Source organism: Diospyros lotus, chromosome 1 (assembly GCF_014633365.1).
Source record: "Diospyros lotus cultivar Yz01 chromosome 1, ASM1463336v1, whole genome shotgun sequence".
NCBI lineage: Eukaryota > Viridiplantae > Streptophyta > Magnoliopsida > Ericales > Ebenaceae > Diospyros > Diospyros lotus.
This window is the reverse complement of record NC_068338.1, coordinates 38,383,464-38,397,130: the sequence shown is the minus strand read 5'-3', so window position 1 is coordinate 38,397,130 and position 13,667 is coordinate 38,383,464. Positions and strand designations below refer to the sequence as shown.

General features: G+C 38.9%; 1 protein-coding gene across 1 annotated transcript in view; it reads right to left on the bottom strand.

Moving 5' to 3' along the window:
- Positions 1 to 13,667, bottom strand: part of LOC127786603 (uncharacterized) — a 38,560-nt gene that overhangs the window by 5,059 nt on the left and 19,834 nt on the right. Inside the window, exons 5-15 of the mRNA XM_052314100.1 lie at positions 6,377 to 6,466; positions 6,161 to 6,287; positions 5,951 to 6,051; positions 5,635 to 5,803; positions 5,324 to 5,445; positions 1,983 to 2,111; positions 1,807 to 1,905; positions 1,654 to 1,711; positions 1,493 to 1,568; positions 1,286 to 1,415; positions 972 to 1,129 (exon numbers count right to left, since the gene is read on the bottom strand). Coding sequence (XP_052170060.1) covers positions 972 to 1,129; positions 1,286 to 1,415; positions 1,493 to 1,568; positions 1,654 to 1,711; positions 1,807 to 1,905; positions 1,983 to 2,111; positions 5,324 to 5,445; positions 5,635 to 5,803; positions 5,951 to 6,051; positions 6,161 to 6,287; positions 6,377 to 6,466 — 1,259 coding nt within the window. The remainder of the gene's footprint in view (positions 1 to 971; positions 1,130 to 1,285; positions 1,416 to 1,492; positions 1,569 to 1,653; positions 1,712 to 1,806; positions 1,906 to 1,982; positions 2,112 to 5,323; positions 5,446 to 5,634; positions 5,804 to 5,950; positions 6,052 to 6,160; positions 6,288 to 6,376; positions 6,467 to 13,667) is intronic.

Below are 13,667 nucleotides of genomic sequence, written 5' to 3'. Positions count from 1 at the left end.
ATACAGGATATGGAGCATACCAATAACTAGCTCTATAGCTGTCAGATTTATTAGGTGGTCAATATTCTAAATATTAGATAACATACTTATGCATCAAACAAAATGCTGAATACAGCTAATAATAATACCAATAGATCTCTTCACTCAGCTTATGAGTAAACGGCAAGTTGAAGGTGCTAGTTGTGCAGTAAGATAACCATCAGTAGAAACCAGGTTTTGATTTAAAAAAAAAAAATGTCAAATCACAAAAAATATTGAGATGAGAAAAAAAAAAAATCATTGCAGTTATACATGTTTGAGAACCTGCTGCAATTCCAAAAATTAATCCTCCTTCCAATTGCATATTTTATAGAAGACCTACAATTCATGTCTATGCATTATAGGTCATTGTCGACTTAACTATCCCTTTACATGCACATGTGATGGTGTCCTTGATGGTTGATTCAGTAATTTTCACTGTATTATATCCAAACTAGGGAACAATTTTTATCATGAGTCAACACTGATGTAGTTTGTTCATATGGCACAAATACTACCATAAAGTTGGACCTTATTTTGATGTTCACAATTCATAAAGTTTAAGATCCAAGTATGCAATCATTAGCAGGTCAAAGAAAAGCTGTCCCCGATGCATGAGACTCCTCCACATTGCCAAGGGTCGAGAGAGAGTCACTTTTGTAAGCAACCCTACCCTAGCTTTGCAAAGAGGTTTGTTTCCACAACTTGAACCCATTACCTTCCAGTCACAAATGGACAACCTACTGTTGCTACGAAAAAATAGTACAAGTCTGATGTTCAAAGCAAGACCAAGCGCATGAAAATATCAAAGGGAAATAAGCTTAAAGGAAACAAAGATATTAATTTTTTCATCATAAATAGAAACAAGAAAATATATTTTTATCCTTGCAAGCATTTCCTTTCATCCTTAGCATGTATAGATTTCAAATACGAAATTGGGAAGAAAATATAACCTGTTATCAATCAGCCAATGTAACATGCCAGCAGTTATACCCTTTGTAACAGAAAAAACAGGGAATAAACTATCAGGCTGAACTGGACGAGGATCATATCTTCCAAGTACTCCAGCAGAAGTATCAATGATCACTTCTCCATCCTTATAGGCACATACCTAAGGTTACCAGGGGAAAAAGTTAACAAATACAGAAACCAGACTTAGAGAATACAAATCATACTTTGACAAAGGCCGCACAAATGAAAAATATACACTGAGTTATTATCCATTAAGTTTTATTCATAAATGTGTAAAGTTAATAGAAACGCATACCTGGATTCCAAGGATTTTATCAGCATTCCCCAACTCCACCAAAAGCTGCCTCAGCTTGGCCTCCACATCAGAACGAACAGGTGTGTCAAAAATCCACTGTGCATTGAATGCTGGTCCCATACTAATATTGCTGAGACAAGTTATCCCGCACTTCAATCAGATTACAAGTTAAGAAACTGTGATGATAGGGACTCTGGACACACTTACCCTTGCAAAACAGACTCAGCAAAGGGTCTCATTATATCTAGGTAACTTATGCGAACATCCATTGTAGAAGAAAGCCCTGAATGAATCCATGTAAGTATGTAAATTAAGTCAGCACAATTCTTTTAACATTATGAGGCAAGGACTATGGATTTATTACAGACCTCTAAGCAGATTAAGTACCCGTGAAAAGATCACAATGTCTCCTGGAAAAGCATCAACCTGTGGAGATATATTGTTATTTCATAAGACATGGAGAAAACTCAATTGAAATTTTACTAAAAACATCAATAGAACAAGATAAAACAAGAACTCACAGGATTGAAACGTTTAATTTCTTTTTGGTTGAGTTTCATCTTTTCCTGTATGACTTTCAGGTTTTTTGTTCTTTGATCAGCCAAAGATTTCATTGTGGCCTAAATAAGAAAAGATTATCATTATAAGATCCTACACAAGACTATGGTCAATCCAAGAAGAAAGCAGGCATACATACAACAGCTTCACTTGCAGGTGTTGTATTGCGGAATAACAAACTAGTAACCTCCATAGCCTGCTCTGGCAAGTCCAAGCGCAACTTAAGTCCCATTTCTGCAAAGGCAGACAGGAGTGCCACATGGTCGCCCTGCAAATTTAAATGTTCTAATAATTGATCACCTAGAAAACAAGATAGAAGTAACTGCAAACTCTACAACTGGGACTCAAAAAAGTAAACTGTGAACAAAAAATAAAACTGTGACCCCAGATCTTAAACTAATCTAATTATTTTGTAAAGAAAGCTTCATATACACAAAGATATCGAATGGAATATTCAACAAAAGAAATTTCTCTAAAATTTACCTAGAAGGACACAGTACATTCCAACTTCAGTAATTCAGTAAAAGAATAATGGGTTGAGTATATTTGAATCTTACAATAATTCATAATGGAGTGCTTATAAACAAGTTACTAAATACATGTATTATCAAGAAGAAATGTGTGTTTGACTAGTGAAGGAGACATGTTAAGCCCTTGCCTTTTTGCTCTTGTGATGGATGAACTCACAAAGCACATCTAAGAAGAGGTGCTTTAACATATGTTATTTGCAAACAACAGTCTTGGTGGGCAAGCCAAAAAGGGCATACATATTAGGTTCGAATTACATAGGGACACCTTAGAATTTAAAGGTTTCATGTTGAGCAGATCGAAAACCAAATCTATGGAATGTAAGTTTAGGGTTTTAAGGTAAGCAAATAGAAATAAAGTGTGGATGATGTAGCATGTAGTTTTAGTAAAAGTAGAAGTGTGGATGATGTAGTAGTAAGACTTGAAGATCAAATTATTCCTAGAGAAGATCAGTTTAGACATGTTAGACCAATTGTTAAAAAGGAGTGGACGTTACTGAGGATGGCACCTATGATGGTTAAAGTGAAGAAGTTTAATATTTTATTCAGTTATAATCCCTTTAAAATAGAGCTGTCAAACAGGTCGTGCCAGTTTTGTTGCCAGTAGTGCCAAGCATGGCCCAGTTGGCAGGCTGGACAGTTTTGCCCTCCTACTTTTGAAATTTGTTAAAATTTAAAAACAATCTTTAATAATATAATAAAATGTAGTACTGGATAAAATTTTGATCAGATTTAAAATATATACGTATTTAATAATATAATAAAAATGTAGTATTGGATAAAATTTTAATCATTTTATTGAAAATCATACCTCAATTAACAATGAATAACACAAGATTATTACATTCAACAATTTCTTGTATTGAAAAATGAAATAAAAAATGATTACACCAATATACTTCAAAGAATAAATTTACACTGAATAATATCTCAACTAACAAATTTAATCATCATCATTCTTCAATTTTTGGCTTTATGCTTTCGGTCAATTCCAAAATTCAATCCTCAATTAGAAAGTATCTTTGCTAGCCACTGTTTAGTAGCTGACATGTATAGTCCATCTCGTTTTAAACTTTGAGTGTCTAAAAATAATCTTTTAGGTATTAAAAATTTAAAACTAAATGGAACTATAAATATCAACTATTTATGTTTTCTTTATACCTTCTAGCAACATAAAAACGCTATAATTTTAAGAGAGAGTTTGAAAATTGAGTAAGAAATAAGAGATGAGAGATCCTATTTATAGAGTAGGAGGGGGGGGGGGAGGGGGGGGGGGAATGGGACTCCCCCTAAACCCTAGCCCCTAGGCTGCAGCTGCAACCTTGTGGGGGCAGCTTGCAATGTGTGCCCTGCCCTCTGGACCAAGCAGAGCTCATTTGACACCTCAACTTTAAAACCGAAAGGAAAAATTTATCAGACAGCTATATGATCATCATGGTTGTATTGCTTAGAATGTTGGGTGATAAAGTATCAACATGTGCATAATATAAGCATAACTGAAATACAGATGTTATTATGACTAGCAATACAAGAAAAGACAATAAGAAAGGAGATTGTTCAGAATAAAGTTGAAGGGATGCCTACTGAAGATAAGATACATGAGACACAATTAAAATGACTTGAACATGTAAGAAGAAAACCAATATTTTCCATTATGGGGCAAGTGGTTGAAATAAAAGACATGTCTAGTAAAAGAGGAACAGAATTATGTAGTCGACCCCAGCAAACACGATAGGGTCAGGCAAAACACCTTGGCCCTCTTCTAGATTATATTCTCTTCTTATGCTAATAAAAAACACAGTATTTACAGCAAACTGAACAGAAAAGGCACAGGAATGTGGTTTATTCTGTTGGAAAAATAGAACTTGTTATTCCAATCCAATTACCAAGGAACAAAGTTTTGCTCTGTTACCATTAAAATGGCTTGAACTCTTCTATTTCCTAAGAAAGAGACATAAACTATACTGACTATGCCGGAAAAGCAAAATTTCAATGTTTCTGCCCACACATTTCAATGCACATCAAAACTACTATAATACAATTGATATGCAAAACCACTAAGATATCCCTAGCACTGAAAGATATGATTGCTTCAATTTGATGGAGTTAGAATCTTTTGGGCTTAACCAAATATATACAGAAGTAATTGGAGCCTCTTTTGATGCTTAGCATCCATCCACTAGTTCAAGCCATCTATGATTTACCTATTTTCTAGGAGAGATCCTTAAACGAAAAATGATATCGGATCAGTCCTTTAGAACAAGAACCCCATCCTCTCTCTCACACACACAAATGTGCACACACATAATAAATAATATCTTCATCAACCAAGTAAAATTGTTAAGAAAGCAGAAAACAGCATATCAAGCTTTAATCCTAGTATATAAGGTGAGTTACATGAATTCTATCTCACCAATTATTTCTATTTATGACCGTCTCTTCTATAATGCCCTTATATCATACAAAAGAGTCTCCTACAAACTTTTCTTGGTCTTCCTCTACCTCATTTGCTAAAGACTTGTTCTATTCTGTCAACTCCCCTTATAGGAATCTCATATTGGTCTTTTCCTCACATGATCAAACCAACTTAATTATGTCTCATACATCTAATCTTCAATAAGAATCACTCCAGGCAAACCTCATATCTAACTTTTTATCTTTTCTAGTACAGCTTCATATCCATCATAACATCCTCATATCATTATGCTCATGTTTTGCACATATTGGTGTTTTACTGCCCAACATTCTAAACTTAATAACACACAAGACAAAAAATAAAATAAATAACACATCAAGAGCATGTCTACTAATATCCAAAGTTCATGATTTACCATCACTTGCAAAAGCACCATAACGAGATCAAAGAAACATCAGCATTTGATAGATTCACTAGATTTCTCTGTTAATTATATCCAAATTATTTTAATTTAAATTAAAAAATAATTACACAGACCTCAGCTGCTGCCAGAAACATTTTTGCTAGAGCTTGTTTCATAGGGCTTGACAAAGATTTTGTAAGCCCAAAGTCAAGCAAAATTGGACGATGAGGAGGTTCCTTGTTCACAAGAAAATTTCCTGCAGGAAACAACTCAAGATAGAACGTCATAATGAAGAAGAAATGAATCCTTTACAGTATAGACAATGCAGCAATTAGAAATAGCATTTGGACCATACTTATCAATTGATGTTAGGTAAAATTTGGTCACTTGTCCCTTTTTTTAAGTAAAGCAAGAAATGAGCGGGCAACACAAGATCAAAGCATACCAGGATGGGGATCACCATTGAAAAATCCATCAATATAAATTTGGTGTGCATATGCACGTGTGATCTCTTCAACAAGCTTCTGTCTGTCAACACCTAAAGCTTCCAATGACTTCGAATCATTTAAACGGATGCCATCCATATACTCTAAAATGAGGACCTTTTCAGTTGACTGTCAATGCAAGCAATAAATAGAAAAAATGTCAGATATGTGAAAAGGCAAAGTCGATAAAAATACATCCCACGTTACACAAAACAGAAAGCACTGGTAGTCCTGCTAACAAAATCAAATTTTTAATCATTTGGTGCATTATAGTACCTGGATAACTTCTGGAATCAAAACATCTACAAAATTAGCACAGTCCTTGTCAATGCCTCTGTTTCTGCATCCTAGATTTCTAGAGACTGTTCTAGTATTTTCTACAGGCACCAAAAGAAGCACTAGTAAGAATTTGTTGGGTACATTCAACATCTGAAATGCCTCATACCAAAAAAGACCACTGAAATTAAGAATTCATATAAAGCATACCAGCCTCATGGTTGAAGTCCAGTTCCTTTGGTGCTTCTTTACACCATTCATCTATCATAGGGCTGAAATCATATTGTGGTTCTGCCCATGCTATCCAGTCAACTATTGATTTTGCATTCTTTAAGTCCTGCAAACAAGCGGATCCAACAATAATAAGTCACAGTATATTTTATTCCCACTTTCATCCTTGCCATCTAGAACCAGAGCTAGCATGACCTCCAATATAATAGTCTTGATGCCTTCATGTTGAACTTTAACTACCACCTCCTGCCCATCATGCAGAGTTGCACGATGAACTTGTGCTATCTGCATAAAGGAAAAATATGAATATAAAAAATATTTGGAATGCAGTTTATTTTGCTGCAGGATGAGATAAAAAAACATTACGCAGCCCTATTCCTATTAGAAGGCTCAGAATATCATGGAAAAGATCCCAGGCAAAGCTAATTCTCCATATGTTAAGTTAAATTACATTAAAAATTTTGCCAACGAACGCACAGTTTCAGAAAATTTTTAGGATCAAAATATCAACAGGAATGTTGTAGAAATGTGATGGGAACCAAAAGAAAATCACAGACTGAATTCAAATTCTCCAACTTCAATTGGGTTACAATGGAATAAGAACTCAATACAAAAATTCTTTCTTACCCTCTACCAATTTCTCCACCCTCTACATATTCTCCTCCCTCCTCCTCAACCGAATTCTATTACACACTTGCTGGGTTGTTACACAACCCAACGATTTCCCCACTCTACCCCTACACACATGGTTGGTTGTTACGCCAGCCAGCCAACCAATTTATCACCCTGCCCCTGCCCCTTGGACCTTCTTTGATAAGTCCAATGAATTGGGGGCCTATCATTACTCCCCCCCTCCCCTTGGACCTTCTTTGATAAGTTCAGTGAGTCGGGGGCCTATCATTACTCGCCCCCCCCAACTTTCACCTTGTCCTCAAGGTGGAAATATGGAAATTGTTGCTGGATCAAGTGGTAAGGTTCCCAAGTAGCTTCCAATGGGGGTAGCCCCTTCCATTGTATGAGCACTTCTAATCCCCGTAAGTTCTTCCCGGTTCCTGGCCGAACTCCCAGCACTGCCTCCGGTTCCACCAGCATCTCAAGATCTTCATTCAGCTATCGAGGAAGCTCCACATTAGCTTCCAAAGCCCCTCTTGCCTCCCGTAGTTGGGACACGTGAAATACAGGATGGATTGGGCAATGAGATGGCAGTATCAGCTTATAAGCTACCGGACCTACTTCCTTCTCAATTTCAAATGGACCACAATAGCGAGCAACCAACTTTTCATTTGCACGGGCAGCCAATGATTTTTGTCGATATGGCCTTAACTTCAAATAAACCAAGTCCCCTTCTTTGTACTTCACCTCCCTTCTTTTCAGATCTACTCTCTTTTTCATCACTGTTTGTGCTCTCATCAGCTAGGTCTTTAATTCCTCAAGGATTAAATCTCTCCCAATTAGCTATTGCTCCACCATTGAAACAAGGGTAGTTCCCTTCTCAAACCTCAATAAGGGTGGTGGTTCTCGCCCATACACTACTTGAAATAGAGTCACCTTGACAGCAGTGTGGTAGGAGATATTATACTATAATTCAGCCCAAGGGAGCCATATGTTCCATGCCTTCGATTTTGAGGAAGCAAAACAACGAAAGTAGGTTTCTAAAGTTCGGTTAAGTACCTCAGTTTGCCCATCCGTTTGAGGGTGATAGGCTATGCCTTTGTTTAGTTTGGTACCTTGTAGTTGGAACATCTCCTCCCAAAATTTGCTCATGAAAATTTTGTCTCTAGTCGATACGATGGACCTTCGCATTCCATGAAGCCTCACCACTTCCTTAATAAAAATTCTAGCCACCTCTCCAGTTGCAAATGGGTGTTTAAGGCCAATAAAATGCCCGCGCTTACTAAGTCTGTCCACCACCACCAAAATTGAATCCATCTTGCCCGACTTTGGCAATCCCTCAATAAAGTCCATAGCAATGTCGTCCCAAATTTGGTTTGGGATAGGAAGAGGCTGCAAGAGTCCCCCTGGTGCTAAAGCCATATATTTATTTCATTGGCAAACTGAGCAATCACATACATACCTGTATACATCCTTCTTTATTCCCTGCCAACAGACATTTGCTGCCACCCTCTTGTAGGTTTTTAAGAATCCTGAGTGTCCTCCTATACTCCCATCATTCCCCTCATGAAGTAACAACGGAATGAGAGTGGATCCCTTGGGTAAATACAGCCTGCCCTTGTAAAGGAGAAGGCTGTCCACCAACTAGAAGTTCGGGTGTGAAGTAGGATCAGCTTGGAGCTCCTGGATAATTCCTTGCAATCTTGCATCTGCCTTTACCTCACTGGCCAACTTATCCATTTGAACCACTTTAGGAACTGTTAAGGCCATTATTGTTTCTGGGTGGCAGATTTGTGACAACCCGTCAATAGCTTTATTCTCCAAACTCAGCCGATATTGTATCTCAAATTGGAACCCCATCAATTTCACCATCCATTTGAAGTATTCCGGACTCACCACCCACTGTTCCATCAAGCATTTGAGACTCCTTTGATCTATTCGAACTACAAACTTCCTGCCTAACAAGTAATGTCTCCATTTTTGCACAGTAAACACCATGACCATCAGTTCCCTCTCATAAACAGATTTTTTTTCTCCCTAACTGACTGAAATAAGCAATAGGCCTTTGCTCTTGCATTAATACAGCCCCCATACCTTGTCCTGAGGCATCAATCTCAATGACGATGGGCTTTCCAAGGTCCAATAAGGGCCTAAGACTAAAACGGGTAGGGATACCATTTTAGCCTTAAGTTGTTGGAAGGCCTGCTCGGCTACCACATCCCAAAAGAAGTTGTTCTTCCTTAATCTCTCCGTTAGAGGCCTTGCTAACTTGTCATAATTCCTCACAAAGCGTCTATAATACCCTGTGAGGCCAAGGAACCCCCTCAATTCCTTTACCGATGTAGGAGTAGGCCACTCTAACATAGCTTGTACCTTACTTCGACTGGCTGAAACCCCATAATGAGATATAATATGGCCTAAATATTCAATTTTTAGTTGTCCAAACACGCACTTCTTCCTGTTGGCAAAGAGCTGGTTGTCTGCTAGTACCTTTAAGACACAACGTAAATGTTGTGCGTGCTATTCAAAATCCCTACTATACACCAATATGTCATCGAAGAACACCAACACAAAATGCCGCAAATATTCTCTGAAAACGTCGTTCATCAATGATTGGAAGGTGGCTGACGCATTTGTCAGCCCGAATGGCATTACTAGGAACTCGTGATGCCCTTCATGAGTCCTGAAAGCTGTCTTGTAAACATCCTCCAACTTAACTCTAATCTAATGGTAACCAAATTTCAAATCGAGCTTGGAGAAGACCCTGGCCCCATGAAACTCATCGAGTAACTCCTCTATCATAGGAATGGGAAATTTATCCAGTATAGTGATCTTGTTCAAGGCCCTAGAGTCCACACAAAAACGCCACCCTCCATCCTTCTTTTCAACCAACAACACCGGACTCGAAAATGGGCTAAAACTAGGCTGTATAATTCCAATAGCCAGCATCTCCCCCACCAACTTCTCAATTTTTTTTGCAAATAGGGGTATCAGCAGGGCCTTACACTAACCGGTGTGGTTCTCAAAACTAGATTGATGGTGTGATCCTTCCTCCTGCAAGGTGGCAGCCCCTCCGGTGTAAAGAAAACCCTCTCAAACTCAGCCAACACCCCCCTTAGCCTCACTGGAGCTTCCTTTTGAGCTTCTTTGATCTCTGTCGCCATGGTTCCCAACTCTAACAGCATTCCTTCTCCATTCTCCTTAAAAGCCTTCACCATCGCCTTCAAGGATACCAAGGTCTTACTTAAGCTAGGGTCCCCTTGCAATGTTATTGTTATGCCTCCTATCTGAAATTTCATTGTGAGGGCCTTCCAATCCACATTCATTTTTCCAACTGCTGCTAGCCATTTCATTCCCAAAATCACATCTGAGCTCCCCAAGTCCAGAGGTAAAAAAATCTTCTACGATTTGCAAATTTTGGAGATTAAGCTTCACTTCTTTGCAAGTTCCAGCCCCTTGCACTGCCATTCCAGTCCCCATAACTACCCCATATCCTGTTGTCTCCTCCCTTGGTAAAGCCAACTGTTGCACCAGCTTGGTTGCTATAAAGTTATGAGTTGCCCCTCCATCGATAAGCACCACTACCAGTTGCCCCTCTATGTCCCCCTTAAGCTTCATAGTTTGTGGTGTAGTCAATCCAACTGCAGAATTCATGAAGAGCTCAATGACCTCCCCACCTTGCCCCGGCTCTCCCACTACCTCTTCCAACGTTTCTCCCTCATCTTCTACCTCTTCATCATATATCATCATTACTTGCAACTCCTTATTTCTACACTTGTGGCATATAGTATACTTCTCATCACATAGAAAACATAGGCCCTTATCCCTTTTTGCCTTTCACTCAGCCTCGCTAAGTCGTTTGAAGGGTGGGTTACTCTCTCTCCCATTGGCCTGTGGTCTATATGGGTTAGGAGGACTAACCATTGTCGGTTTGGGGGGTTGTTGTGATGGTGGCAGAATTCCCCCTCGCTGGTAAGTCGAAATTGGGTTTGGCATGGCCTATCCTTTGTTCGAACCTGATCCAACAACACCTCCCCGAACCACCTGATTCCTCTCCTCTATACGTTGAGCTAAGTCCATCATCTGCTCCAAACCCCTCGGCCTCAACACCCTCAACTTGGCCTTGATATCAAGTTTTAAACCATTTATGAAATGCCCTTCCAACATGGCTTCCGACAAGTTTTCAAAAGGCGATGCTATGTCTCGAAGCATTGGCAGTATTCCATGACAGTCCCTTTCTGTTGGAGGGCTAGAAACCTTTCTTCGACGGAGCCTTCTTGGGTGGGTTGGAAGCAACTCCTCAACAAAAACTTGAAGTCCTCCCAATCCCTCACCCTTCGCCGCTTTTCCTCCCATTTGAACCACGACAAAGTAGCACCCTCCAAATACAGTGCTACTGCATCTAACTTCTCCTCATCAGTCATCCCAGTCACCGCAAAATACCGTTCGGCTAGGAATATCCAGCCGTCTGAATCTTTGCCTTCGAAGAGGGGGTATCTCCAACAATCGCCCTCAAATTTCCAGCCGCCAACCCCCATCGGAACCACCTGCTTTGGCGCGTCGTCCTCTTACTTCCAGCGTCGCCTCGGAATCCTGAATGAATTCCGAAGGCTAGCCTCCCAGCTTCTCCTTGTTCTTCCACTCCCGTTTCTGCTCTTCCCACCTCGTTCTCATCCATACAAACTGCTCCAGCAAGTTCACGACATTCTTCTCCATCAATTGAACCTCACCCCTCATGGCATCAACTCCCCGTTGCATGCCTTCCATCCTCCCTTCCAAAGAAAATCATAGAGACTGAATTCAAATTCACCAACTTCAATTAGGTTACAATGGAAAAATCTAGGCATTCCAGAGGCCCTTAACTCTCCCTAAGAACTCAATACAAAAATTCTTTCTTACCCCCTACCAATTTCTCCACCCTCTACATATTCTCCTCTCTCCTGCTCAACCGAATTTTGTTATGCACTTGCTGGGTTGTTGCACAACCCAACAATTTCCCCACTCTACCCCTACGCACATGGCTGGCTGTTATGCCAGCCAACCAATGCCCCTGCCCCTTGGACCTTCTTTGATAAGTCCAGTGAACCGGGGGCCTATCATAATGTTGTGGAAACATGAGGGAAACAATAAAAAAAAGGGAAAATTACATTGACCTCCCCTGAAGTTAGGTGAAATTACACACAGTATCACTCTGTTTTGTGAAATGACAAAAACCTCCCCTTTTGCTAAAAAATGAAATAAAAATATTATTTCGGCCCTGATCTCTCTTATCTCTCCTCTCTCTCTCTCTCTAAATATATCTATAATATAGAAAATATATTTTAAATATATTTATATATTTATAACGATGTTCATATATTTTTATAAACTAAATATATATACTTTCTGAAAATATAATTTCTAATCACAGAAAAATAAACAAAATGTTTCACATGTCAAATAAATATAGAAAATATAAAATTTTGAAAATATATAAAAACTAAAAATTAGAAAAATATAACAAAAATTACCAGAGACTGTCGTTGGGTTCAGTTGCGGTCTCCATGAGGATGACCCAAATAGATTCAACATCAAGCCACACCCAACCAGAGAGAAAGTGAGGGAGAGAAAGAATGTGGTCAAGTGGAGTTTAGATCATTGAGAGAGAGAGAGAGAAAAAGAAGAGGGGAAGGGGGAGAGGTATCAAACAAATGAGGGAGGAAAAGAGGGTTCAGATTGTTGAGGCTTCAATTGGTCATGGTTGTGTCTCTCGCTTTCATTTGTCTTCTCCAATGTCAGCTACTAATCTCTGTGTTGAAATGTTGTCTCAAGTATATGGTATAAGAAGAAGAAAAATGAAAGCAGTGAGTGATGGCAGTGCGCTAGAGGGCCATTGAAGAATTAGATAGAAGTTTATATCTTAAACTGTAATTAATGGAAATTGGGGGGAGTTAAACTATAAATATCTAATGTCTTCTCTAGGGATAACCGCCCACTCTATAAATAGAGTGCTAGGGGGTGTGTGCGGCCATTCTATTCTCTTCTATTGTAACAAGTGCATTGTATTCTCTGAGAGGAATGCTAGAGTTCTATTTTTAGCTTTGTAATCTTGGGAGATAAGTTGTTTTTGTACTCAGGAATAGGGGGGAGATCTTGCGGCTGTACTGGTCAATTTTCTTTGCTTTTAATAAAACTGCTAGGGGTGCTCTTTGAAGGCTGGATGTAGGTTTCCTCAAAGGAAATTGAACCAGGATAAATCTTGGCATTTGTGTGGTTTGTTTTCTATTTCTTGTTCTTATTTTCTTTCTGTTTGATTGCTTAAGTTTTCTGTTTCAATTCCTATTAACACCGAGAGGATTTGTGAGTGTTGAGAGAGGCCTATATCATCTAAGGGTAATTTTGCATAGTCCTAGGTTAACACTATGGCAAGCTATGGCCTTCACTTATGTTCTCTTTACTACCTTCTTCAATGGAAACAATGGCTCCTTCACCAACCTCTCCAGTGAGATCCAAACCGATCAGCGGGCGAGAGAGTCTAGGTTCCTATGGACCCAACAAGATGTTGGGCTTTGATGGGTTCATCATGAAACTCAAGGAGAAAGCATGAGAAGGTTATGAAAAGAGAGAATGTTGAAGGACAGAGTGAGGGGGTAAATTTGGAAGGCATTTTGGGTATTTCAAAAAGTTTAATTACCATTATTTGAGAGTATGCGGGAAAATGCAATGAGTTTAATAAAGTCAAGAGAGATCAGTGTCATTTCCCAAAACACAAGGGTACCATGTGTAATTTCACCTGACCTCAAGGGAGGTTAGTGTAATTATCCCTAAAAAATGCATGAAAATGAAGATTGAAATTAGATAAAATGGTTATACAAGCTCAACAATTAAATAATTT